The following is a 23,927-nucleotide window of genomic DNA, read 5'->3' as shown; positions in this document are numbered from 1 at the left end:
CCAATCTTGGGGGCTTTACTGCACTGGAAGGTGCTAGCCACGATAGAACCAAAACCACGTTGGCTATACTCTGGGGGGGGGGGGGGGGGGGGGGGGGGGGGTTCTGGCAGAGGTGTAAATGAGTCAGGCCAAAACTCTCAGGAAATGAGGTCGCAGTTTGTCAGCCCTGCTGACAGAGACAACCCCCCATTTTTAACATTGTTCTTTGATGGGAAATCGGTACAAACTTATGACACGGAACACGGAAGACCGAGGACTGCCTGTACTTTTATACTTCCATTCCCCGTGTAAATATAAAAACATTTAATCACTTGCTGTACATGTATATTAACTTTCTGCAATTCATGTACCGGGAACGCCCAGATCCTTCAGTACCCCCAGGTTCAGCAATCACTTTCCATTTCAGCAGTACCCCAGGTTCAGCAATCACTTTCCATTTCAGCAGTACGCCCAGGTTCAGCAATCTCTTCCCATTTCAGCAGTACGCCCAGGTTCAGCAATCTCTTTCCATTTCAGCAGTACCCCAGGTTCAGCAATCTCTTTCCATTTCAGCAGTACCCCAGGTTCAGCAATCTCTTTCCATTTCAGCAGTACCCCAGGTTCAGCAATCTCTTTCCATTTCAGCAGTACCCCAGGTTCAGCAATCTCTTTCCATTTCAGCAGTACCCCAGGTTCAGCAATCTCTTTCCATTTCAGCAGTACCCTAGGTTCAGCAATCACTTTCCATTTCAGCAGTACCCCAGGTTCAGCAATCTCTTTCCATTTCAGCAGTACCCCAGGTTCAGCAATCTCTTTCCATTTCAGCAGTACCCCAGGTTCAGCAATCTCTTTCCATTTCAGCAGTACCCTGCTTTTCTATTCTTCCTGCCATAGTGAACAAATTCACATTTTCCCACTTTATACTTCACCCTTTAAAGTTTTGCTCATTCACTTAACCTTAACATCCCATTGCTGGCTACTTATGCCCTCTTCAAAATTTGCTTGCCTCCCTTTGTGACATTAACAAAGTTAGCAGCCATTCATCCACATCATCAGTGTAGATTGTCAATATTTGGGACCTCCAACAGTGATCCCTGTGGCACTCCACTCATCATATTTTACTGATACAAAAATTAAACATTTATACCTCCTGTCCTAGACACAACCATCTTGAGCTGCTTCAAAAACCTTCCTTCCATCATAAGGACAGAAGGAGGGCTGTTTGCTGATAACTTACCAATGTTCAGCACCATTTTGTGACTCCTCAGATACTGAAACAGTCCATGTCCAAATGCAGCAAGATGTGGACAATATGCAGGCTTGGGCTGACAAGTGGCAAGTTACATTCGTGCCACACAAGTGCCAGGCAATGACCATCTCCAAAAAGAGGGGATCTAATCATTGCCCCATGACATTCAATGGCATCATCATCGCTGAATCTTCCAATGTCAACATCCTGGGGTTACCATTGACCAGAAACTGAGCTGGACGAGCCCCATAACTAATGTGGCTACGAGGGCAGGTTAGAGGGTAGGAATCCTACAGTGAGTATCTCACCTCCTGACTCCCCAAAACCTGCTCGCCATCTGCAAGGCACAAGTCAGAAGTATGATGGAATACTCTCCACTTGCCTGGATGAGTGCAGCTCCAACAACATAAGACGTTCGACACCATCAAGGACAAAGTAGCCCACTTGATTGGCACCTCATCCACAAATATTCACTCCCTCCATCAATAACAGTTACAGTATTTTGTAATATCGACAAGATTCATTGCAGGAACTCACCAAGGTTCCTTTAATTGCATCTTCCAACCTTTGACAGCACCTTCCAAACCCACAATCGCTACCATCCAGAAGGACATGGGCTGCAGATGCATGGGAGCCCCACCACGTGAAAGTTCCCTTCTAAGCCACACACCATTCTGATTTGGAACAATATTTTGATTCATTCACTGTCACGGGGTCAAAATCTTGGAACTTCCTCCCCAACAGCACTTAGGGGTGCTTACACCATTTGGACTTACCCCATTTGGATTGTAGCAATTCAAGAAGGCAGCTCACTACCACCTTCTCAAGGGCAATTAGAGATGGGTAATGATAGCCTAGCCAGCGATGCCTACATCCCATAAATGAATAATAATCTGTCTCATGTTAGCTAACCAATCCTCTATCCATGCTAAAGCATTACTACCTATACTATGAGCTCTTATTTTGCGTGGTAACCTTTGACGTGGCACCTTGTCAAATGTCTTCTGGAAATCCAAGCACAATACATCTACAGGTTTCCCTTTATCCACATCACTTGTTACTTCCTCCAACGCCAGCAAATTAGTCAAACATGATTTCTCTTTCACAAAACCATGTTGACTCTGCCCGATTGCATTTAGATGTTCTAAGTATCCTGCTATAACCTCCTTAATAATAGATTGCCGCAACTTCCCTACGATAGATGTTAAGCTAACTGGCTTGTAGTTTCCGGGCGTTAAAGCTGCACTTTAAGAATGCCTACCTTTATATTCACTGAATCTAGCCTTTGGAAACCTGTTTAAGCCAGTTATCTAATGAACTAATTAATTGCAGCACAGCCTGAAATCAGCCTCGTTTTAAAACTAAAACTCACCTTCCAACCCAAAGAGCAACTTTTACTTATTGCTAAATTAAAGACTAGACTTCAGATAGAAATTAACCCTTCATTTAACCCTTAAATTCCCTCAGTCACCAAACTCCACCTGTCACATGAACCCTTCATTTAACCCTTAAATTCCCTCAAGTCACCAAACTCCAGCCATCACATTTTACTGCAGTCCATGAAGCACTCCAGTGTAGACAATGGCACAGAAAATCAGAAAGGGACTCATATCACCCTGCATGATGGGGCAGGGTGGCGTGGCCACCGTTTTAGCAAAAAGGGGAAAGGAAGGATATAGCGGAACCTCTGGTATCAATCATAGTGAGAAAGAAGCCCATGGGCTCCTTGCTCTGGTTGCTGGAGATGAAAATTCAGGTGAGAGAGGTTAAGACTATTGATAGTGGGGGAAAAGGGAGTAACCTTTGCATTCCAGGAATGGGAGTCGTGGGCAGTTTTGGTAGTTCAAGTGTAGGACCCAATAGTATTTGGATGGTCCAGTCAAATCGGGCTGGAAGTCCGATCATCAGTTAAATGTTCAATTAAGTGTTCCTTAAACTTAAGGATACAAAAATGGGACCTTACCAAGTGGAACGGCCAGAGTGAAAGAGTACAGGTTTTACTGCAGACAAGGGCATCAAAGGTGGTGTGGGGTGACGGAGGAGAAGTATCATGGTGAATGATGGTCAAATACTACACTGGAGGTTAGATGGCTGGGAGGAGTTTGCAAGATGTGTTTGGGGCAGGGGGATCCTACTGAAATCTTTAAAACATCATGACATAATATGAAAGCAAGTTCTTTCTCCAGTATATTGGATTCGATTGGTTCTGTTATATGAATGAGCTCAAAATGAAGCCAGAAAGCTTCTGTTCACTTACCATTCTTTTGTCTCTCCATTGATAAAATGGAGGCTTCGGGCATTGCCCAAATCACCTGCTTAAAAATGAAACATAAACTGTAATAGATTTTGATCTTCCTCCTTTGTAGACAACAAATTCATCATTTATCAAGCTGGCAATGAGGGAAGTGGGTCAAAAATTCTCCTGTGGTTTAAGTTTACACAGCTGTTAAATTGACTGGTTGGAGGCACATCCCTTGGGGAGCGATCCAAGGTCACTGCCAAAGATTCTTGTTACTCAACCGGTAGTAGTGAAGATGTTAACCCTTACATTCCCACATTTACACAGAAATGCGGAAATCACCAGGATTAAATTCCCTTTCTTACTCAGTCCTCGCTGTTTCAGGCTGGCTATAGCTCTTAATGGCAGCTGCTCCCAACTGGAGTAGGGAAGGCCAACTTGGATTCTCCCTCATACTATTCTGCCTGATAAACAGCCTGGTACACAGTAGCCCAATGCACTCGTGCAGACATTTAATATAACCCGCCTTTTGTTGCCTCACCATCACAATTTTTATTTTCCTCCTGTGGTGAATGTAATTTAGTAATTCACACTGTATTTACCAGTACCATTGTAAGCGCAGTAGCGTTATCCGACCACTAGGGGGAGTAGCTCTGGGAATGCTCAGGAGTTTGTACAGGGCTCCACCCTTGGCTCCGCCCACGACTCCTCCCGCTGGACCACTGTACAAATACCCTTGTCCAGAGCCAGCCTGCCAGTTCATCGAGAGTTCAACGGGTAACAGGCTGGCTCTGTAGTAAGTAGATTAAAACTACTGTTCATATCTTAAAGCACGTGTCTAGTGAATTGATGGTTCCATCAATTTAATCTACTTAAGAACAGTCAGGATCGATCATGGAATCAGCCCTCAAGCCTGGACGCCTGGAACTCGACCCACAGGATGCAGAGGCAAAATAAATCTTCTCCCACTGGCTGCGGTACTTTAAGGCCTACCTGGCAGAAGCGAGCACAGCCGAAACAACAGAGGAACAGAAGTTAAGTCTACTGCACGCGAGGGTGAGCCACAGAATCTCTACGCAACTAAACTCGGCCAGTTCATATACTGCAGCTCTAGCGATACTCGATAAGATGTATGTAATGCCCATTAACAAAGTTTACGCACGCCATGTATTCATGACTCTCCGCCAGCAGCCTACAGAATCATCGCCGAATTTTTAAGAGAGCTCAATAATCTATCAAATGATAGTAACTATCAAGCGGTTACCGCAGCTGAACATAGAGAACTTGCTGTACGCGATGTTTTTGTAGCGGGCCTCAGGTCTAATTATGTGCGCCAACGACTGCTGGAAAAGGGGGCCCAAGACTTAGAAACAACTGCAGAAATTGCTACCACGATGGAGGTCTCCTTCCGCAGTCTCACCTCGTTCCCCGCGGACCCCGCGACCCAATCATGGGCCCCCGACCAGCGACTCCCCCAGGCCTGTGCCACGCGGCCATCCAGCCACCATGCTGCCCCAGCCAGCCACTATGCTGCTCCAGACTGCCATTTCTGCGGCCAGAATAAGCACCCGCAGCAGCACTGCCCGGCCCGCAACGCGACCTGCAGCAGCTGCGGGCGGAAAGGCCACTACACGAGAGTGCGCCTCGCAAAAAGGGCCCCAGCTTCCAACTCCCCAGCGGCACGAAGTAATTGCTCCCCACACCCGCAGGGCTCGAAACGCTGCGGCCTATGCCCCGACCGCCACGTGCGAGCCATGAGGGCCGCCATCTTGGCAAACCTCCACCACGCGGCCGGCCACGTGCGACTCATGGGGGCCGTCATCTTGGACGCCATCTTCCTCGCCGCCCGCCATGTGCGATCCACGGGCCCGACCTGCATCTCCACGCTCGGACAACTCATCGGAAGAGTACGAACTCCCCGGGCGCTCGTCACGTGGCCCGCAACTCGGCGCAGTCACCCCGGATCAATCACGCCCGAAGCATCTGCGAAATTCGATGGCAGAGGTCCAAATCAACGGGTACAACACGCCATGCCTTTTCGACTCTGGGAGCACTGAGAGCTTCATACACCCAGACCTGGTAAGACACTGTTCGCTCCCCGTTTTCCCCGTGCGGCAAACTATCTCGCTCGCTTCAGGCTCCCATTCTGTCCAGATCCAGGGGCGCACCGCCGCGACACTCACAATCCGAGGCGCTAGCTACTCAAAGTTTCAACTCTACGTTTTGCCCGACCTCTGCGCGCCACTCTTATTAGGCCAAGATTTTCAGTGTAACCTCAAGAGCCTCACCCTCAGCTTCGGCAGGCCCTTGCCCCCACTCACTATCTGCAGCCTCGCTACGCAGCAAATCTCCCCCCCCCTCCTCTCTTCGCTAATCTCACAAAGGACTGTAAACCTGCAGCCACTCGTAGCAGGTGATACAGCCTGCAGGATAGGGTATTTATCAGATCAGAGGTCCGAAGGCTTCTCAGTGAGGGGATTATAGAGGCCAGCAATAGTCCCTGGAGAGCTCAGGTGGTGGTCGTTAAGACCGGGGAAAAATTCTGCATGGTTGTCGACTATAGTCAGACCATAAATAGATTTACGCTCCTCGACGCGTATCCCCTCCCCAGGATTGCAGACATGGTAAATCAGATCGGCCAGTATCGGCTCTTTTCCACGGTGGATCTGAAGTCTGCATACCACCAGCTCCCAATCCGCCCGGAGGACCGCCACTACACAGCATTCGAGGCCGATGGCCGCCTCTTCCATTTTCTCTGCGTCACTAATGGGGTCTCGGTGTTCCAACGAGCAATGGACCGAATGGTGGACCAGTACTGGCTGCGGGCCACGTTTCCGTACTTGGACAATGTCACCATCTGCGGCTATGACCAGCAGGACCACGATGCCAACCTCCACCGTTTTCTCCAGACGGCACAGAAATTAAACATCACCTACAACAAAGAGAAATGCATTTTCCGCACAAACAGACTGGCCATCCTCGGCTACGTCGTGGAAAACGGAGTCCTGGGCCCAGACCCGGACCGTATGCGCCCCCTCTTAGAACTCCCCCTCCCCCATTGCCCCAAGGCCCTCAAACGGTGCTTGGGCTTCTTCTCCTACTACGCCCAGTGGGTCCCTCAATATGCGGACAAAGCCCGCCCACTCTTTAAGGCCACACGATTTCCCCTGTCAGCTGAGGCACGCCAGGCCTTCAACTGCATCAAGGAGGACATCGCCAAAGCGGCCATGTGGGCGGTGGATGAATCCACTCCATTCCAGGTTGAGAGTGACGCCTCAGAGGTAGCTCTAGCAGCCACTCTAAATCAGGCAGGGAGACCAGTCGCATTTTTCTCCCGTACCCTCTCCGCTTCAGAACTCCGACACTCCTCAGCCGAGAAAGAAGCACAAGACATTGTGAAGGCTATTCGTTACTGGAGGCACTACCTCGCAGGTAGGAGGTTCGCCCTCATCACTGACCAAAGATCGGTTGCCTTTATGTTTGATAACTCGCAAAGGGGCAAAATAAAAAATGATAAAATTCTTTGGTGGAGGATCGAACTCTCCACCTATAGCTACGATATTAAGTATTGACCCGGGAAGCTCATCGAGCCTCCGGATGCCCTATCCCGCGGGACATGCGCCAGCGTGCAGATTGACCGACTGAAAGTCATCCACAATGACCTCTGCCACCCGGGGGTCACCCGGCTCGCCCACTACATCAGAGCCCGAAACCTGCCTTTCTCCAACGAGGAGCTAAAAGCGGTCACCAGGGACTGCCCGATCTGTGCGGAGTGCAAACCGCACTTCTATAGACCAGACAGGGCCCACCTGGTCAAGGCTTCTAGGCCCTTTGAACGCCTCGCGATTGATTTCAAAGGGCCACTCCCCTCAACTAACAAGAACGTTTACTTTCTAAACGTCGTAGATGAGTTCTCCCGTTTCCCATTTGCTATCCCGTGCCCCGACATGACCTCCCACACAGTCATTAGGGCCCTGCATAGCATCTTCACCCCGTTTGGTTTCCCCAGTTACGTGCACAGCGACCGGGGTTCGTCCTTCATGAGCGACGAGCTGCGTCAGTACCTGCTCGACAAGGGCATTGCCTCGAGCAGGACTACCAGCTACAACCCCAGGGGGAACGGGCAGGTGGAGAGGGAGAACGCAACGGTCTGGAAGACCGTCCTACTGAACCTCCAGTCGAGAAAGCTCCAAGTCTCCCAGTGGCAGGAGGTCCTCCCAGACACGCTCCACGCTATTAGGTCCCTCTTGTGCACAGCAACCAATCAGACCCCTCACGAGAGGCTCTTCATTTTTTCCAGGGGCACTACCACGGGGGCCTCACTTCCGGCATGGCTGAGGACACCGGGCCCGGTACTCCTGAGGAAACACGTCAGGGCACACAAAACCGACCCCCTTGTTGAGAAGGTGCGCCTGCTCCACTCCAACCCCCAGTACGCATTCGTCGAGTTCCCTGACGGCCGTCAGGACACTGTATCCCTCCGGGATCTGGCACCCGCCGGATCCAGCGCTCCCTCTACCCCCACAGAAGGGCCCCTCACCCTACACCCCATGCTGCTGCCCCCTCGCGCTCCCGAGCCCACGAGCTTGCTCCACCAGTTCCGTGCACACGCGCCAGCCAGCCCCCAGCGCCCCCAGTCCCTGATCGAACCAGAAGAGTATGAAGCTCGGACACAACCCTCCCTGGAGTCTGCCATCGTACCCCAGCACACAACACCCATCCAGCCACCGCAAGAGGCTGCAACCCCGGTGTTCCGCAGATCACAGCGGACAGTTCGACCACCGGGCAGACTTACTTTGTAGACCACCACCCCCGCCGGACTTGATTTTTTGCAGGGGGTGAATGTAACTTAGTAATCCACACTGTATTTACCAATACCATTGTAAGCGCAGTAGCGTTATCCGACCACTAGGGGGAGTAGCTCTGGGAATGCTCAGGAGTTTGTACATGGCTCCACCCTTGGCTCCGCCCACGACTCCTCCCCCTGGACCGCTGTATAAATACCCTTGTCCAGAGCCAGCCTGCCAGTTCATCGAGAGTTCAACGGGTAACAGGCTGGCTCTGTAGTAAGTAGATTAAACCACTGTTCATATCTTAAAGCACGTGTCTAGTGAATTGATGGTTCCATCACCTCTTTTCAACCCATGAAGCTGTTAAGTGCTTAGGGTTTACTAAGTGTCATTTTAACTTTGTCCAAGTGGCTGTTAATCATTTGTGAAACTTCACGATGAATATCACCAAGCTATTTGAGTGCATTTCAAAGTGAGCCCAATCCTGCCATGGCCAAATATTCATTCATACTTCCAAAACAGGGACCAGTGAATCAATACCCTGGAGCATGAAACAGAGTCTAGAATATCAAGAGCAACTGGTAGAACCCCTATCAGCAGCCTATCCCTCCCTTACTGAAATAATTTCATACAGTATGACCCAAGATCAAATGGTGGACCTCCACAACTCTACAGTTTCGCTGGGTAAAGCAGCCAGGAAACTCTGAAGATGAGCAATGCCACTGGTACTCGGGATATTGTAAAAGCATCCGTGAAATTTGTGAACCTGGCTAAATGTTCACAAATGGGGTTAAAGGTTTCAGGAAATGTGGCTAGGAAAGACAACGGAGGTTAAAAATGGACCAAAGGAACATTGTCCAAAACAACCCAGTGGATTGATAAAACAGTACTACTAAGCCTGAACATAGAACATACAGTGCAGAAGGAGGCCATTCAGCCCATCGAGTCTGCACCGACCCACTTAAGCCCTCACTTCCCACCCTATCCCCATAACCCAATAAGCCCTCCCAACCCTTTTGGCCACAAAGGCAAATTTAGCATGGCCAATCCACCTAACCTGCACGTCTTTGGACTGTGGGAGGAAGCCGGAGCACCCGGAGGAAACCCACGCAGACACAGGGGGAACGTGCAGATTCCGCACAGACAATGACTCAGTGGGGAATCGAACCTGGGACCCTGGCGCTGTGAAGTCACAGTGCTATCCACTTGTGCTACTGTGCTTCCCTTAATAAATGCATGGAATGAATGTTAGTATGAGGGGTGAGAATGTGAAAGTCAATCCATTCTGGTCTAATGCAAGGATGTCCAAACTCATGGACCACATAAGAATTTAAAGCAATGTTCTCATGATTTATTTCGTTTGGATCTGTATTGTAATTTAGGATTAATCCAATGAGGCAAACACCACAAGAACAATATTTTCCGAAACGCCAAGAACACAAAAAATTCAAACAGGACAAAGTAATGAGCAAGAAGGGTAGTGCAAATAGGGCCAAGTTATGGGGTGATGGTGGCCTGGTGGCAAGGTCACCGAGTTAGTAACTTAGGGGCCAGGCTAATGCTCTGGGGTCACAGGTTCAAATCCCACCACAACAGCTGGTGGAATTTAAATTCAGACGCCCACATCCGATGAAAAGAATTTTTAAAAATGTTACCTGGCTGTTGCGGTTTATCAGAGCTTTTAGGTTTGTATCCTACATCAGGAGCAATGCCAACAAATCGGCACACATCCAAAATGCCTGCTGTTGTTTCTTTTTACTAACTGCTCTACTATGCACTTACAACATTGTGATTTTAGTTCAGCATTAATCCAGCTTCCTTCTAAATTTGTATGCAAATCTTCCAATAACATTAATGTTTACATTTTTTTTTAAGAAACAAAAATACTGACAACACCCGCCAGGAATGAAGATCTAGGTTCATACCTTCTCCGGGACTCTGAGTAGCAAAGTTACCGGTCACATGCTCCATGGACACGTTTCCTTCTTGCTCCTCAATCTCAGTTTCACATTCGCTTTCACTGTCGCTACTCATACCAGGCAGCAAGTGCAGGACCTTTTTCTGAAGCACCGCAACTGCGAAAAGAACCCCAGGTTAAGTTGCACATTCTGACAGACACTTTCCACCTGTACAAGAGCAAGCATTGTGTAAAACCAGGAGCAGGGCTGGGTCATAGGTGACTTGCAGAAATACAAGATTACTTATTAAAGCTCTCCTGCACATGATAGGAAGGCCTCTAAATATGACCATCTGACATGATTGTTACACTGCATACTGTACATCATGATTGTTACACTGCATACTGTACATCATGATTGTTACACTGCATAGTGTACATCACTTCAAGTTCAAGAACACTATTATTATAATAGAGATAAGGACATTTTGGAATTTGCCGCCCAGTCACTGTGGAGTCTGTCTTGGGAGACCATGGCCTGTACCCAGGGTGTATATTGAAAGAGAAAACACTGTCTAGGCAGGAACAAGGTGGTTGAACCCTGTTGCTATTTGAATTAAGGACAAGGAGAAATGAAAGATATAACAATTTAAATTGCTTTTGTGATACGGACAGCATTGGCAAGGTTGAATTTATCATTTGTTGTGGGTCTACTTCTTGAACTACTGCAGTCCACGAGAGGATGGCATTCCCACAATGACTGCATTCTCCTGGCATGCACAAGGTGCTCTGGGCAATGTCAGGCATGCCAACCAGGGTTACCAGCTGCATTCAATGGCATTCTGGTTTCTTTGAACAAAGAACACCATCTGATGTGACAGTTACGTTGCAATATATCAGCGTAATCTGGCAGCGAAAGTGGATGCTCTCCAGCGGACTGGTAGCCAATGGGGAGTCCATTTTTAAAAAAGGCAGGTAAGTCGTAATTACTAGTTAGTTTAATACAATTTGTCAGCAAAATGTTGGTATTTTTAAATATGAAGTCAGAACTAGATAAAATAATAAATAATTGAAAGCAGTCAGGATGGATTTCAGAAATGATATGGTTCTCAAATCTGATGGTTATTGGAGGAGGTGGCAGATATGGTGGGTGTAGGAAATTCAGTGGACATCCATGATAAAAGTGTCACATCAAATGTTATTGTGGTGACAAAAGGTTCATGGTATAAGGGGTATTGGCATGGATAGAAGATTGGCTGGATAACAAGTAGGCATTAAGTGGGTCTTTTTCAGGTTGGTATGATGTAACAAGTGGTGTGCAATAGGGATCAGTGCTGGGACCTCCAACTGTTTACGATTATATAAATGACTTGTACGAAGGAATAGATGGGATGGTTGTCACATTTGCGGATATGAATATAGATAGGAAAAGCTGTGAAGAGGACACTAAAAAAAATATATATTTTATTGCAAACATTTTTCATTACAAAATAATTTCCCACTAACCAACAAATACATAAAGGTACAATACATGACTAGCACAATCAACCCCACTAAACCCATACCGTCATTATATAACTATGGCTTGTGCTAGAGTAGGAGGCACGGTGCCCCTCACCAAAAGTCCATGAAAATATTCCGCAAGTGTCTGCTCCCGGGGCCTTTCCTGCCTGGAGTTAATATTCTTCAGGACTTCTCCCAATTCTAGCTGTGCTTCCAGCCCCCGTTTTCTGTCTTTCCCCACAACTGGCATGTCCAGTCCATCGAGGAACTGTCTCATTCCCAAATTTCCTGCGGGGCGACTCGGGAGGTGTATTGCCCCCAAAGGTCTTGAATGCCTCATTGACAATATCCAGATCCGCTACTAGTTTGCCTCTGCTGTCTCTGACCTGGACTATTTATCTCATGACTGCCTGCTTTCTCAGCTGGTGAGCCAGCAGGCAGCTTCGTCTCTGTGCTCGTATAGGATCTCCCATGCCTGGCAGAGTTGGTGGACTGCTTTCCTTGGGAAAGCAGATCAAAATCCATTTGTAGCTTTTTCCTCTCCGCCAGGAGCTCTACAGTCAGGGCCTTGGAGTACCGCCAGTCTACCTCCAGTATGGAGTTATAGAATCATGGAATTTACAGTGCAGAAGGAGGCCATTCGGCCCATTGAGTCTGCACCAGCTCTTGCAAAGAGCACACTACCTAAGCCCACGCCATCACTCTATCCCCATAACACAATAACCTCACCCAATCTTTTTGGACACCAAGGGCAATTTAGCATGGCCAATCCACTTAACCTGCACGTCTTTGGACTGTGGGAGGGAAACTGGAGCACCCGGAGGAAACTCACGCAGACATGGGGAGAACGTGCAGACTCCGCACAGACAGCAACCCAAGCGGGAATAGAACCAGGACCCTGGAGCTGTGAAGCAACTGTGCTAATCACTATGCTACCGTGCTACCCATATAAGCCGACTAGCTGTTGCCTTGCAACCCTCTCTTCCCTATCTCTACGTGCCGTGTAGGCATGATTTCACCCCTGATCACAGCCTTCAGCACCTCCCAGAACGTGGAGGATGAGACCTGCCCATTCTGGTTATTAGTAATATTCTCGTCTATGGCCTGTGATATTTTTTCACAAAAATAAAAAGCCTCATCGGCCAGGCGGGCCGTGTCCAACCTCTATGATGGGCATTGAGTGCAGCCTGTTTCCAACCTCACAACCACGTGAGGCGGCGAGTGGTCGAAGATTACAATCGCGGAATAATCTGCCCTAGAAGCATCAATTTCCCCACTTCAAAGAAGTCAAGTGTATTTACAGTATGGATCTGGGAGAAGGAGAACTCCTTCTCCACTGGGTGGGTGAACTGCCAGGGGATCACTGCTCCCATTTGCTCCATGAATAAGCCAAATTCTTTTGCCATGTTGGAGATTTTTCCTGTTTTGGGGTTCGACCTGTCTGTCCATGGGTCCTGTACACAGTCAAAGCCCCCTCCATGATTAGTCGGTGTGTGTCGACAACGGGGATTCCCGCCATGGTCTTCTTTATTAATTCCTTGTCGTCCCAGTTGGGGTTTACAAATCCACCAGGACACCGCTGACCATGACATATTAAACCCCCTGAGTCCGTAACCATGCTCGTCACAGTAAATATAGTCCTTTTATTTATTTATTTATATTAAAATTTAGAGTACCCAATTATTTTTTCCAATTAAGGGGCAATTTAGAGTGGCCAATCTACCTATCCTGCACATCTTTGGGTTGTGGGGGCGAAACCCACGCAGACACAGGGTGAATGTGCAAACTGCACACGGACAGTGACCCAGGGCCGGGATTCGAACCCGGGTCCTCAGCGCCGTAGGCAGCAATGCTAACCACTGTGCCACCGTGCTGCCCATAGTCCTTTTATTTAACAATATGGCTACCCCACAGCCCTCGTTCCGTAGCAGGAATGGTAGGGCTGTCCCAACCAGACCATCCTTACCCATAGTCGGACCATCTCCCTCAGATGCATTTCTTGGAGGAAACTTATGTCAGCCGTCATACTTTCAGGTGGGCAAAGACTCTGGATCAATTCACTGGGCCGTCAAGCCCCCTGATGTTCCAGGGGGACCATCCTGATGTGGTGGACCCCCCCCCACCCCCCCCCGGGGTTGGTTATGCATCCACCCATCACCTGCTGTCTATTCTTCCTACCTGCCGTTCTCCTCATCCTTTCCTGTGCTCTGCTGCCCTCGCTCTTTCCTTCCTCCGTTGCATCTCCCAGTCTTCACAACAAGGCAATGCAGTCCCACACGAAGTGTCCTTCAAGAAGGTTAACTAAATTAATAAATAAAAGTCTCTTTGGTGCTCTTTTCATCGCTGTCCCTGCTGCTGTTTCTCCAGCCCTTCTCCAGGACGAATTTGTCCATATCCGCAGGGGCTCTGAAGAAGTGCTTCCCGCCTTGGAATGTGACCCAGAGCGTAGCCGGGTACAGCATCTCAAATTTTACGCCACTCTTGCCTGCTGAACTCTGCCCATCGCTTGGCTAGGTCCACCCCAATGTCCTGATAGGGAGGTGACCGTCCCAGTTACAGTTTTGTCTGTCTCGCCCAACTCAATATTCTTTCTCAGTCTTGATGCCGGTGCATTTTAGCAATTATCGCCCTCGGTTGTTCTTGGCTTTTGGATGGAGTGACCAGTGGGCTCTATTTCCGGTGGGTTGGGAAAGCAATCCCTTCCCACCAGATTGCCCAGCATTTGGGCCACATAGCCCATGGTGACCCTGCCTTCGATCCATTCCAGCAGGCCCACTATCCATTACGGCACATGTTCGGGTACACAGAGGGAGATTCAGAATGTCCAAATGACCTAATAGCACATCTTTCGGGACTTGTGGGAGGAAACCGGAGAACCCGGGAGGAAACCCACACAGACACCGGAAGAATATGCAGACTCCACACAGACAGTGACCCAAGCCGGGAATTGAACCTTGGACCCTGGCGCTTTGAAGCCATAGTGCTAACCACTATGCTACCGTATTATTTCCTTCTCCAGGGCGGCGATCCGGTCGCTCGGTCTGTTGAAGCCTTTTCTAGCTCCTTTAAGGTGCTCTCCTGGGCTTCCAGTCACCTCTCCGCGCCTTGTCCAGGGCCACCTGCATGGTTGCCAGAACTTCTGCGATCACCACCCTGACCGCAGCCCGAATGTCATTTTTTGTCTCCATTTCTGATCTCCTTTCGGCCTCTATAGTTGCTGTTGCTCGGCATCTCCGTTTGCATTGGTGTTGGTTGATGTGCAGGGATGCTGTTTTGCCTGTATTAGCGGGCTATTCTGGTGTCTTAGTGCATGAATCCAAAAGCTAGTTTGCAAGTAATTAGGAGAGCTAATAGAATATCATTTATTGTGAGGGGAATTGAATACAAAAGTAGGGAGGTTATGCTTCAGTTATACAGGATATTAGTGAGACCACATCTGGAGGAACTGTGTACATATTGGTCACCTTATTTAAAAGAAAGATGTAAATGCATTGTAAGCAGTTCAGAGCAGGTTTACTAGACTAATACCTGGAATGGCTGTGTTGTCTTAGGAAGAAAGGTTGGACAGGCTCAGCTGGAGTTGAGAAGATAAGAGGCAATGTGATTGAAACATAGAAGGTCCTGAGGGGTACTGACAGTGTGGATGTGGAGAGAATGTTTTGTCTTGTGGGACATGCTAGAATTAGGGGATCACTGTTTAAAAATAAGGCGCGGCCCATTTAGAACCAAGATGAGGCAGAGTTCATTCACTTAAGAGGGTCGTGAGTCTTTGAAATTCCCTTCCTGAAAAGGTGGTAAAAGCAGGGTCTTTGAATAGTTTTGCGGCAGAGGTGGATAGATTTTTGATAAGCAATTGCATGATAGGTGATAGGTTATTGGGGGTTGGTGGGATACAGATGTCAGGTTACTATCAGGTCAGCCATAATCTTGTTAAATGGTGGAACAGCTTGAGGGGATGAATGGTCTACCCCTGCTCCTTTTTCAGATTAAACCTCTTTCTCAAGAAACAACAGGGGAGACTATTGGAGACGGTTTGAAGTACAATATTAACAAAGAAGGAAAGAGGGAGTAGGGCAGTTACTCAGGGTGGTTGATAATGCATAGCAGTAACCCACAAGGTTGCGTTTTGGGATTGCTTCTGTTAACTATGTTGGGCACAAGACTAACGTTAAAATTAACAGATGATATTAAAATAGGAGACACAGTAAATAACAGAGGAAAAAAGGGAACAGCAAAAAAATCTTGATCAAATAGTGGTTGCAGTAATAAAAAAAGGGCTGATGGGATTTAACGTCAGTGCTTGCGAGGTGAAACATTTTAGTAAAACAAAAAACAAGCATTGTAGTTTTAAATGAAGGTAATGCAGAAGAAAGGAATCCGGGGATTCAGGCTTACAAGACGTTCAAGTAACCGCTCAAATGGTGAAGGCCATTTAAAAGGTATAAAGGCATACGGTACATGAATCACAATTTAATACTGAAGTGATATAAAACCTTATGAAGGCCACTGTGGGACATCTGTGCTCAGCTCTACACTATAGAAGGTTGAGGCAATGGGAAGGATAGAAGCCAGATTTACTGGGGTTCTACCTGGTACAAAGCATTACAAATATGAAGAGAACACTTGAAAAAGTTGGGGTTTGTTTTTGTGCCTTAGGTGGTGAGTAGAGCATACAGCCCGCCAAGCCTACTGACGTTCATATGATTAAGACTTATCTTGGACTTCAACTCTACTGTCTCGTACACTCTTCTATGCATCAATTCCCCTAGACTCAAAATTTGTCCCTCCCAACCCAATAATGGAGCATCCACAGCTCTCTGGGTAGTGAATTCCCAAGATTGCCACCTCTTTTTAGTGAAGAAATTTCTCCTCATCCCCTTTCTAAGTGGCCAGTCCCTGATTCTGAGGCTGTGCCCGTGTTCCAGATTGCCCAACCAGCAGAAACCAGTCTTCGATTCTAAAAATTGAGGAAAGAAGAGATGATAGAATCGGTTTGTTTCCAGGTGATAGAGTAGTCCAGTAATGACAGGATTAAATGTAACAGATTTAGGAGAAAGAGAAACCTTTATGTCTCAAGAGGTGGCTAAGCTGTAGACTGGAATTAGTGATTTCAAGCAGAGACAATGTCAAATATTCAAAGACTGATGATTGAAAGAAAATGGATATGGGAACAGGGGCAATGCACAAAATTAGGGCCACTGCTCACATGGAGGATAAACAATAAGGCATGTTGAGTGGGCCGGATAACAGCATGTTCTAACGTCTCTTCCTAACAGCACTGTGGGTGTACCTAAACCACATGAGACTGTAGCAGTTCAAGGCAGCAAAGGCAATTAGAGATGGGCAATAAATGTTGCCTAGTCAGCAACTCCCACATAGGGTGACGAACAGAAACAAAAAAAAATGTAATTCTATGTATGGTGTATTCACTATCACCAGTATGAAGGCTAGACTCATGTCACAGCTTGGACATAGGGCAGCTTTGATGGACGATGCCCCTGAGTGCTGGATATCCAACTTGGAGCTGATCTCCACGGAATAGGCATAACCCAAGTTGCTTTGAAGTGGTGCCTCTACAAATAGAACGACCTATTCCACGGCACTTAACATCCAGCAAATGCAAGAAAACAAAACCAAAGTGTCTTTGAAATCAATTACCCTAGCATAGCCATGCTTGCAAGCAAGTGTAAAAAGCAGCTTTTGAGTTAGACAGTAGTTTAGCAACGCCACAGAGAAAATGTTCACTAGCAGTGAACTATCCAGTATATGTTCCCTATTGGTTGTGCAATGAATGAAACAGTAAATTACATACACTGTGGCCAACCGACACCATCTTTCTTCCACATCATTTAACATTAATAAGCTCCAGAGACACAGCCAATGGTGTACTCAGCTCCATGCTATTTCCCCAGCAATGCAACCTTAAACCAGTGCTCAGAGAACTAGAATTACCTTCTTGTGGCCCTGCCCGATGTACCTTCCAAGAGGCGAAGCACATGTTCCTGCATTCTCGATCGGAATGTTTCTGGTTATCATGAAACAGCATGGGGCCACTGACCTGGGGCAAGTACAGAGTAGTAGCAGTCAATAAGGGTCTTCAAATTGAAGACCACGCAATTTCATTCAAATGCTACTTTGGTTAACTCTATTTGTTTAAAACCATTATTTTTAATGATTGGCAATCAGATAAAGAATAGTATGTATTCAGCTTGATTGGTGTGTCATTTGGAATTGAATTCTTGATAGCGAAATTCAACTACTGCATTAACTGAAAAGCAATATCACGAGTGCCGTTAATCTTTATTTCCACTGTTGAACAACTATTTTACTAATACCTACTTTTGAAAATATTTTTTATTGGATGGCAAAATGTCATGTCATGTTGTAGACTATAAACCAAATACCTATCTATTTACAATAGGGGGCTCGAAATGGGAAGGAGCAGAAAAAGGGACATAAGTACCCAGAACTCGAGTGTTAGCTTGCCACACTTAGTAGGATTTTTGCCCTCTGGGTCAAAAGGGCAGAGTTCAAGCTTCAGACTAGGATTTAAATAATCTAGGCCGACAGTACTGAAGAAGATTTTAAAATTAATTCCTGGGATATAGACATTAGCATTTATTTCCCTTCCCTAATTGCCCTCGAGACGGTGCTGAATGATCAGAAGTGCCACTTTTTAAAAAAATAAACATTTTATGGAGGTATTTTTGGTATAGTGACAACAACAAAATAAGACATATATATGAAACCATAAACATAGTGCAAAAGCCATAAGCCATTTACTTCTCGTACAGGTCCCACCCTTATTAACCTCCAACTCTAATCTATACTACCCCCACCCACCCCTCCCCCAGTCTGCTAACGATTAATTTCCCGCAAAGAAGCCGACAAACAGTTGCCCCCTCCGGGTGAACCCTAACAGTGACCCTCTCAAGGCGAACTCGATTTTCTCCAGACAGAGAAAGCTAGCCATGTCCGATAGCCAGGTCTCTGACTTCGGGGGCTTTGAGTCCCTCCATGCTAATAGTATCCGTCTCTGGGCCACCAGGGAGGCAAAGGCCAGAACGTCTGCCTCTTTCTCCTCCTGAATTCCCGGGTCTTATGACACCCTGAAAATCGCCACCTCTGGACTCAGCGCCACCCTTGTTTTTAACACTGCGGACATGGCATTCGCAAACCTCTGCCAAAATCCCCTAAGCTTTGGACATGTCCAAAACATGTGGACATGGTTCACCGGTCCTCCCGCACATTTTGCGCACCTGTCTTCCACCCCAAAGAATCTGCTCATCCGGGCCACTGTCATGTGAGCCCGGTGAACAACCTGAAATTGTATCAGGCTGAGCCTGGCACATGTTGTGGATGCGTTGATTCTACTCAACGCGTCCGCCCATAGACCATCTTCTATTTCACCTCCCAGCTCCTCCTCCCACTTGCGCTTCAGCTCGTCGGTCTGCGTCTCCTCCAATCCCATAAGCGCCTTATAAATGTCCGAGACGCTCCCTTCTCCAACCCACCCTCTAGAAACTACCCTGTCCTGAATCCTCCTTAGCGGTAGGAGTGGGAAGATTGACACCTGTTTACAAAGGAAGTCCCGCATGCCGCCTCCACTGGCCCAAAACTCTCAGGGCCACCACCACCACTGGACCGGTGGGAAACCGTGCCGGTGGGAATGGCAGAGGCGCAGTTACCAACGCCCCTAAACTGGTGCCCTTGCATGAAGCCGCCTCCATACGCACTCATGACAACCCCTCCCCCACCACCCACTTCCTGATCATGGCTATATTTGCTGCCCAGTAATAGTTGCTAAAATTGGGCAGCGCCAGCCCGCCCTCTCCCCGACACCGCTCAAGCATTACCTTCCTTACCCGCGGGGTCTTGCTCGCCCAGGCAAAGCCTGTGATCACTCTGTTGACCCCCTTAAAAAAAATGACCGCGGAATAAAGATGGGGGGACACTGAAATACAAATAGGAATCTCAGGAGAACCGTCATTTTCACCGCTCGCACCCTCCCAGCCAGAGACAACGGAAGCGCGTCCCATCTCCAAAAATAGTCCTTTATTTGGCCCACCAGCTGGGCCAGATTCAATTTATGCAGCCGGTCCCATTCCCGTGCCACTGGATGCCTAGGTACCTAAAGCTTCCCTTTACTAACCTAAACGGGCAGCTCTTCACCAGTCGCCGCTCATTTCCCTCACCTGGGATCCCCCCCACCCACCGGAGCAGTCCTCTCCAGCCCCTCAAGGCTATCGAGCAATTGCCAAGGGGTCTATAGCCAGCGCAAACAACAGTGGGGAGAGAGGCATCCACTGTCTCGTCCCCCGGTGCCAGTCTAAAATAGTCCTGTGTTGTCCTATTCATCCGCACACTTGTCACAGGAGCCTGATACAGCAACTTGACCCAGTCATAAAGACCCCGCCAAATCCAAACCGTCTCAGTACCTCCCACAGATCGTCCCATTCTAACAGATCAAAAACCTTTTCTGCATCCCTGCGATCACTACCTCCACCTCCCTACCTTCCGAGGGCATCATGATCACATTTAACATTTAACAGCCTTCTTACATTGGCCACCAACTGCCTACCCTAACAAACCCCCGTCTGGTCCTCCACAAATAACGTCCGGAACACAATCCTCGCATCCTGGAGGACAGAGTTTGGCCAGCAATTTGGCCTGTAGGACCCACACAGCTCCAGGTTCTCGTCCCGCTTAAGAATCAGACGAATTGTTGCCCTGTTGACATCGTCAGGGGCAACACCCTCTTTCCCCTTGCCTCATTGAACATCCTCAACAACACCGGCCCCAATATCCGCTAGAACTTTTTATAAAACTCCACTGGGTACCCATCCGGACCCGGGGCCATACCCGCCTGCATGGCCTTCAAGCCCTCCACCATCTCTTCCAGCCCGATTGGGGCCCTCAGCCCTTCCTCTACCCGCTCCCCGTCCACATTTGGGAAATTCAGCCCTCCAAGAAAGTGCCTTATCCCCTCCGGCCCCGTAGGGGGTTCCGACCTGTACAGCCTGCGTAGAAATCCCCTAAACGCCTTATTCACCAACCAGGTTCCCATCTCCGTCCTTTACTTGCCATATCTCCCTAGCTGCCTCCCTCTTCCTAAGTTGCTGTGCAAGCATTCTCATGGCCTTCCCTCCATGTTCATAGATCGCCCCCCCTCGCCTTTCTCAGCAGCTCCACCGCCCTCCCTGTTGTCAGCAAGCTAAACTCCACATGTAACCTCCGTCGATCCCTTAAAAGCCCTGCGTCTGGGGTCTCCGCATACCTCCTATCAATCTGTAGTAACTCCTTTACCAGTCGGTCCATCTCCACCCTGTCCTCCTTCTCCCTATGGGCCCGGATTGTGATCAGCTCCCCCCTGACCACCACCTTCAGTGCTTCCCACATCACCGCTGCTGAAATTTCCCCCGCGTCATTGACCTGCCGGTAGCTCTGAATACATTTCCTCTGCCGCTCGCACACCCCTTCATTCGCCAAAAGTCCCACATCCAACCTCCAGTGCGGGCGCTGGTTACTGTCTTTACTAACCTGCAGGTCAACTCAGTGCGGGTGGTCTGAGATTTGATAATCGCAGAGCACCCTGTGTCACCACCCCCAGCCAGCAAGGCCCTGCTCAAAATAAAAATCAATCCAGGGCATACACCTTTATGCAGTTATGAGTAGAAGAACTCCTTCACCCCTCGGCTAACTGCCCCAATCTCCATCGGATCCCATCAGCTCCATGAACCCTCTTAGTTCCTTTGCCATTGCTGGCACCCTGCCCAGTTCGAGCTTGAGTGGTCCAAACCAGGGTCCCATAACTGTGTTTGAAGTCCCCTCCCATGCCCAACCTGTGCGAGGTCCAGGTCCGGTATCTTCCCCAGCCTCCTCTTTATAACTCCACATCACCCCAATTTGGCGCATACACATTTACTATTACCACCTGCACCCCCTCTAGCTTCCCCACTGACCATATGTACCCGACCTCCCACGTCCGAAACTATTCTACCCGTCTCAAACACCACCCGCTATTGATCAGGATCGCGACCTAGCGGTCTTGAATCTCGTCCACGGAGTGAAGGACCTGACTGACCCAGCCTATCCCCAGTCTAACCTGGTCCATACTCTAAGGTGTATCTCCCTGCAACATTACCAGGTCAGAAGTGCCGGTCTTTTAAATGAACAAACAAAATGCAGTAGCTTGCATGGATATTAACAGTCCATTTAAAGAGCACCGGGTTCGCTTGATGTTGTGAGGCAGTATTTACCCTATATTACAGCTAAAAGCAAAAATTATCCAGTCAATTGTCTCACTTGATGGCTTTTGGGATCTTTGTGTATATATTGGCTGCTGTTTGCCTACATAACAGCAGCAACTACAATTCAAAAATAATTCTGTAATTATAAGAGTGGTGATAAATTCAAATTGTGCTCCAGATTCTCGTCCTGCTGGGTAACATGGGGCAATGTATCCCGTACAGGAATATTTTAGCTTGTAGGTATGGGCCAAACCAATTAACTTCCCTTATTTGTGGTAGAATAATCAAACAAATGACTCAACACAGCGGCATTCGGGCAAAGAGATGCTTGCAAATCTCACGCGAGGCATACAAGAGAAAGATTTAAATACACAATATGTACACTCACCCTAAAGTGGCAACTTTCCGTGTCATTTCCAGTGACGCCAATCCATTCAGTGCTGAGTTACTGAGATGGTCAGACGCAGTAACAGTAAAACCTCTTTCCTCGGTCTTACAGATTGATGGGGCTTCGGAGTCATTCAGCTTGGTGACAGAATGTGGAGATCCTTGTCTATTGCTGGGCTTTGATGATCCTACATTTATAAAAAATGGCAATGTTTTATAAGAAAACCTGATTTTCATGTGTTCATCATCAGATTTTGTTGGCTATTAATTGCTTACTTGGGCTTTTTGACAAAAATAAGCTTCACTACATCAGATGTTGTGTACATATGTGCAGACTCTCTTTGTCAGGCAGTAGCAGAAGGATAGCAGTGCAAGCCAGAAGTGGAACGCATCAGGGAATATGGAACATTAAGCTGGCTATCAGTTTATACTAGACATCTGAACAAGCATGGGCACACTGCCTAGTTCCAAGGTTAGGAGGAGTAATACGGATATCTATTATGCGGGGGACAAGCCTTTGTTGGGCAGGGGTAAATCATTTATCTGTGGGACTGGTTTAGGCACCTCTGGGCTAAATCGCTGGCTCTGTTAAAGCGTGACTCAACGCAGGCTCAAGCTAGCACGGGGTTCAACTCCTGTACCAGCCTCCCTGAACAGGCACCAGAATGTGGTAACTAGGGGCTTTCAACAGTAATTCAGTGAAGCCGTACGTTGGTGACAATAAGCGATTCATTTTCTCATCTTCATTATTGCTCCGACATCTTATATGGAAAGATGTTTGGATGCAAAAACTAACATACCCATGCGAACATTAAATAAGTGTAGAAATTATGGAATACCATTATGCCAAATCAATCCGCTCTATATTGGAGGTTAGGTTTCTGGATGTTTCAGCCTCCTTGTGTGAGGTATAAGGATAGATCAATGTATAACACATGGTAAATAGACTAGAGGAACTAAATTAATTACCAATGGTTACCTGCTGTGCTGGGTTGACAATTCTCCTGGCAGTGTAAATCCTATACCCCACATTCCAGTGCTCTGCGGAGAGAGAAGCTGGTCCCCGATGAACCGGAGCGACCATGTTTTTGGAGATCCATATTTCTTGTGGATGCTGAAGGCAGAAATTGAAGAGGGAAATTTTACAAGTTAACAACTCATACCATTTCGTTCAACCCCACAAATTCAATTGCTATTAACTAAAAGCCCCCACATTTGCTTTAAAATGATGCAAGAAATATGTGTAAAAGCATGATTATATTTTGACAGATGATCAATTATTACTATTTTTTAAAAAATGCAAATGCTGAAAACCTAGAGTAGAAACAAGTCCATTAGAATTGACGGCAGTAAAGAGACAGGTATACATCTATTTTCTCTTTACAGAAGCTGAGGGATCTGTTTATTGAGACCAATTTTGCCTCTTGTCCAAGTTTGTTATAGATTCCCACAAACACCCACTCATGAGGATTTTTGTACTGTCCACCCCCCAACCATATCCTCTTCAGAAAGACTTTCCCTCGTGCTCACCACATCTAATTCATGCTCACAGGGCATTTACTGTTCTAAGCGTTAGAAAGACAGGCCAAGGGTGACCGGGATGTACTCTCACAAGCAGATCAATCCTGTTTCC

General features: G+C 47.6%; 1 protein-coding gene across 1 annotated transcript in view; it reads right to left on the bottom strand.

Annotated features, from left to right (window-relative positions):
- Positions 1-23,927, bottom strand: part of trim37 (tripartite motif containing 37) — a 100,765-nt gene that overhangs the window by 5,269 nt on the left and 71,569 nt on the right. Inside the window, 6 exon segments of the mRNA XM_038813119.1 lie at positions 3,486-3,543; positions 10,183-10,332; positions 12,044-12,245; positions 17,610-17,715; positions 22,296-22,482; positions 23,274-23,408. Of these exon segments, the coding sequence (XP_038669047.1) occupies positions 3,486-3,543; positions 10,183-10,332; positions 12,044-12,245; positions 17,610-17,715; positions 22,296-22,482; positions 23,274-23,408 (838 nt within the window).

The sequence above is a fragment of the Scyliorhinus canicula genome, chromosome 12 (assembly GCF_902713615.1).
Source record: "Scyliorhinus canicula chromosome 12, sScyCan1.1, whole genome shotgun sequence".
Taxonomy (NCBI): Eukaryota; Metazoa; Chordata; class Chondrichthyes; order Carcharhiniformes; family Scyliorhinidae; genus Scyliorhinus; species Scyliorhinus canicula.
This window is presented reverse-complemented; position numbering and strand designations above follow the sequence as displayed.